The 4,265-nt window shown below is 49.1% G+C and overlaps 1 protein-coding gene across 1 annotated transcript; it reads right to left on the bottom strand.

The window, feature by feature from the left end:
* Positions 1–262: 262 nt before the first annotated feature.
* On the bottom strand, positions 263–3,664 carry LOC133904875 (dicarboxylate transporter 1, chloroplastic-like). The gene is made up of 3 exons (XM_062346503.1): positions 2,501–3,664; positions 1,658–1,879; positions 263–877 (listed from the first exon to the last, which is right to left on the bottom strand). Exons 1-3 carry the CDS (start codon positions 3,581–3,583, stop codon positions 515–517), a joined length of 1,668 nt encoding a protein of 555 aa, XP_062202487.1. The 5' UTR covers positions 3,584–3,664; the 3' UTR covers positions 263–514.
* Positions 3,665–4,265: the final 601 nt, after the last annotated feature.

Below are 4,265 nucleotides of genomic sequence, written 5' to 3'. Positions count from 1 at the left end.
GAATCACAAGGATGCATGCAGCTGGTATAACTAACGAAAACCCAGGTCAGCTCTTTTGACTGCAGCATCATCTCACGGCAATCTACAGAATTCTCGCAGCAATGCCAATCGTAGGTAACATATGTTGTACCAGTATGCACAAAGATCCAATCAGCAGTATAAAACAATCATATGCACCAATGTAACACAGAACAAAACAAAGTGTGTCCATCCAGACATTAAAAGAAACCAATGCAAAAAGCTGTCATCATTGGCACATGTGTAGAGAATGATCTCCAAGATCCATTGAGCATAGCTCGATGTGATAACTTTTGCCAATAAAACTGCACCCTGGCATCGCAATTAGCTGTCAAAAGGATGGAACAAATGTATCGATACCAACTAAAGAATAGGTTGCAATCATGCCGACGACAAAACTGTGGACAGCGAAACCTGTGCCACCGCAAATTTGGAATAGTTTTCCTTTTAGCTTCTACCAAAACATAAACGAACAATTTCACATTCAATGTGCTGCTCACCACAGGCCAATCATCTTCCACCAGAAGCCTCCCACACCAAGCCAGATGATGATGTTTACGACTGAAATAACAAATCCGTAGCCCCACCACTGAGCCAATGGAACATACCCCGCGCCATAGAATACAGGAGCTGACCCTATGCCATAGTGGGTGAGGCCACCCATGATGTTCGAGAGGAATGAGAGAACCATGGCAGCAAAGAGCGAAGGGGTGCCCAAGGCACTCGCCACTGACAAGAACGCAGTGAACATCGCTCCAATATGTGCGGCGCCACTAGCGAAGAAATAGTGGGAGTAGAAGTACAGCAGCACCAAGACACCGAATGAGAGTTGCCACGATAAACCAAGGCCTCCAACGAACTGACAAACAAAACAAGGTCAACATAGGAGACATCAGCAAAACATAGTAAAAGACACCTTCCAACCTATCATTTTGAAAAGGTCCACAATAATATTAAACTGGACATGTCACAATGATCCAAGTAATGTCCTTAATTTTTATATTTCTTACTTTCGCACTGATGCATCAATAAGCATACGATTCACAACTAGTGTTGCCGGTCAGCAACAAACAAGAGAATTGTTCCTTATACCATGCCTACCCAACCTACCCCTTACCGTTTTTAGCGCTCTTTTTCAATGTGGACAGACAAATAGCACGATAAATCGGTACTCATTTCTCGTGAAGGATCAAAACATGCATGTGGGTTTTACTATTACTAGGACATTTATTATCATTATTATTTTCACATTATCTTTTTGGTTCCACGGATAGAAGCGTGTGGAAGTTAGCAATACATTGTTGTTGTTGATCAAAACATGCATTTTGTCAAGAATTTATCAGCCGAAAAGAAAATTTTCAACTTTGTGGAACCAAGATTAAAAAAATGAACAACAATAACACAAACAGCACAGAATAAGTTTTCGGGATGCTAAACCATAACGTATAGTGGTAAAGTGTATCCATCATGCTCAATGTCTATTTATCTTTTGTAGTTAGTGGTTAATTTTGTAAAGCTTGCTAATCATAAAGGCCATACCAATATAAAGACAAATCACTATGTATCACTTGGCCTTCTGATATGTCAAGAGTCAAGGCACATGAGCGATAGAGAGTTGTGGGAGGAAAAGGGAGTGTACCTTCACAACAGTCTCACTGAACCAAGAGATCAACCCGTATTTGTTCAGATAGCCAGCCATTGCGATAAGTGCAGCAAACCATGTAAGGGTATCCCATGCCACAGACTCCGCCAAACACTCTTTCCATGTGACAACTCCTGAGATCAGGAGAACTGATAGACCAAGAATTGCTGCAGACACCGCATCCACATTCAGCATTCCTCCAAAGACCCAAAGACCAACCTGGCAGCAAGCAGAGACAATGTTCAGTGATTTAAGTGTCCAGTTTCTATTCAAGATAGATGCAGACAGCGCAATGAAAGAAATGTACAGAATAGCCATGCTCTGACTGGGTTTGCCTCTACTTTTTGCGAATCAGGTTCTCAATCACAGCAGTAATACAATGACTGAATTATAGACACCATAGAGTTCTTTCTATAAGTGTAACCGAAGATTACAGAGGAAGAACACGAACTAGCACAACTGAGGATGTAATCACTGACAGTCACAATTACTGAATATCCCCGAGTTCCAAGTGAAATCACAGGTTGAAGCTAAATGTCCCAAATTCTCATCAATCACTAAACAGCACTTGAATACAGGGAGCAAGGAGACATGGAGCACCCCATTACCAAAAAGCTCCACGTAAGTCCTTCAGCACCAGCAGATAACAAGAATCCTACCACTCTATAGACATCAAATGTGGCATCTAATCATAAAAAAAAGACTAGAAACTATGCAAGATGGCTGATGATTAATTGATTATACCCATCAGGTGGATAAAAATATTAATACGAGCAAATTCAAAGCATGATTAAGAAAAGGCTATTGCATAGAAAAGAAAAGGCGAATGTTCCATTATACCGTGAGCAGCAACGTGCCGGCCATGAGTGTCTCCTCCTTGCTCATGGGCCCCATCTTGGCGAGCTGCTCCTTCGCCAGACGTGGCGCATCAGGGCTTGTCTTCACCTCCGGCGGGTAGATCACGTACAGTATGAGCGGCACAAGCACCAGCGACACCAGCCCCGGCACAATGGCGGCCTTCGCCCACAGCGTCCACCCGATCCCTTGCCCGATCGTGGCCGCCGTCAGGTTGGCGGCGAGCGGGTTCGCCGCCATCCCGGTGAGGAACATGGCCGACGAGATCACCGAGGTCTGGAAGCAGGTGAGCATGAGCCACGAGCCGAGCTTCCGCTCGGTGCCGTCGCCGGTGCGGGACCCGCACGCCTCGCAGAGCGACTTGACGAGCGGGAGGAAGATGCCCCCGGCGCGCGCGGAGACAGAGGGAATGGCGGGCGCGAGGAGCGCCTCGGCGAAGACGAGCGCGTAGCCAAGACCGAGCGAGGATCCCCCGAAGGCGGAGACGAAGGCGTAGGCGACGCGGTTGCCGAGGCCTGTCTTGATGAAGCCGCGTGCGAAGAAGAAGGCGAGCGCGATGAGCCAGGGGATGGGGTCCCCGAAGGCTGAGAAGGCGGCGGCGAAGGTGAGAGTGCGGGTTAGCACGGCGGCGCCGAGGCCGAGCAGAGCGACGGCGCCGAGCGGGAGCGGCTGCGTGATGATGCCGACGATGGTGGAGAGGAAGATGGCCAGCAGCTGCCACGCGTTGCGCGCCACGCCGGAGGGCGGGGGGATGAGCCAGATGAGGACGCCCGTCGCGATGGTGGCCAGCAGCGGCTTGATTGCCGCGCCCTTCAGCGCCGGCTTCGGCGGCGGCGCGGCCGGCGCCGACGCCGCGGCTGCGATGGGAGGGAGGACGTGGCGAGCGGTGGCACTGGGGTCTAGGCTCAGAGGCTTGGAAGGGAGGGAGTGGGAGTGGGAGAGGGAGATGGGTTTGGAGGCGGCGGCAGCGGTGGAGCGGCGGGGGAAGGAGAGGGAGGGGAGGCGGGGGCGGAGGCGGACGCCGAGGTGGTGGCAGGTGAGCGGCGATGCCGCGGTGGAGGACGCCATGGCGGCCACGGCGGCGGCGGCGAAGGGGGGCGAGGAGGAGCACGAGATGGAACTGGAAATGGAGATGGGTGAGGGGAGGTGGGGTTTAAACGGATGGACGGCGGGGATGGCGTCGGGCGCGTGGAGCATCGGGCGTATCGGATCGGCGCGTGGACTCGGCGTTGGTGCTCCGGTGGGTCCAGGGGGTCAGACACACGGGTCAGCAGGATGTGTTGTCGTTATACCGAAGCGAGAGGCCAAGATGAGGATCTTGGTATTCCTTGGTGAAAGGTGGTGATCGAGAGGAGAACTGAAAATTGGCTTGAATGGTTCCTAGAATTGGTTATACTATCTGTTTATTAGGAATTAAATTTTAGATTTATTCTTTGTATATTATAATTACTAATCTTTAAACTTCGTATCTTCAATTTTCAATAGACGTCTGTGAGTATGTATGTGTGATGGTTTGAGTGTGTGCGTTTGTTTACGAATTTTACTATGTTTTAAAAAATAAATGCGCCATTTAGAATATGATTCTGATCTTGTGATAGGACGTTTGACATAGAATGAGTGGAGCATACTAAGAATATCCAATGCTAAGGAGCTCTGTTAGAGAAAAGTGGGACAAGAAATGGAATATCTATGTCAAGCTAGGTAAGGCCGGTAGTTAGGTAAGTAAGAAGTGTTTTATTCTTAAGAAAAT

This window comes from Phragmites australis, chromosome 22, assembly GCF_958298935.1.
Source record: "Phragmites australis chromosome 22, lpPhrAust1.1, whole genome shotgun sequence".
Taxonomy (NCBI): domain Eukaryota; kingdom Viridiplantae; phylum Streptophyta; class Magnoliopsida; order Poales; family Poaceae; genus Phragmites; species Phragmites australis.
This window is presented reverse-complemented; position numbering and strand designations above follow the sequence as displayed.

Coding starts and splice junctions, on each gene's coding strand:
- LOC133904875 (XM_062346503.1), bottom strand. CDS start 3,583: ATGGCGTCCTCCACCGCGGCATCGCCGCTCACCTGCCACCACCTCGGC. Junction 1,880..2,500: donor CCGGCACGTTGCTGCTCACG/GTATAATGGAAC, acceptor GCTTGCTGCCAG/GTTGGTCTTTGGGTCTTTGG. Junction 878..1,657: donor TCAGTGAGACTGTTGTGAAG/GTACACTCCCTT, acceptor TTTGTTTGTCAG/TTCGTTGGAGGCCTTGGTTT.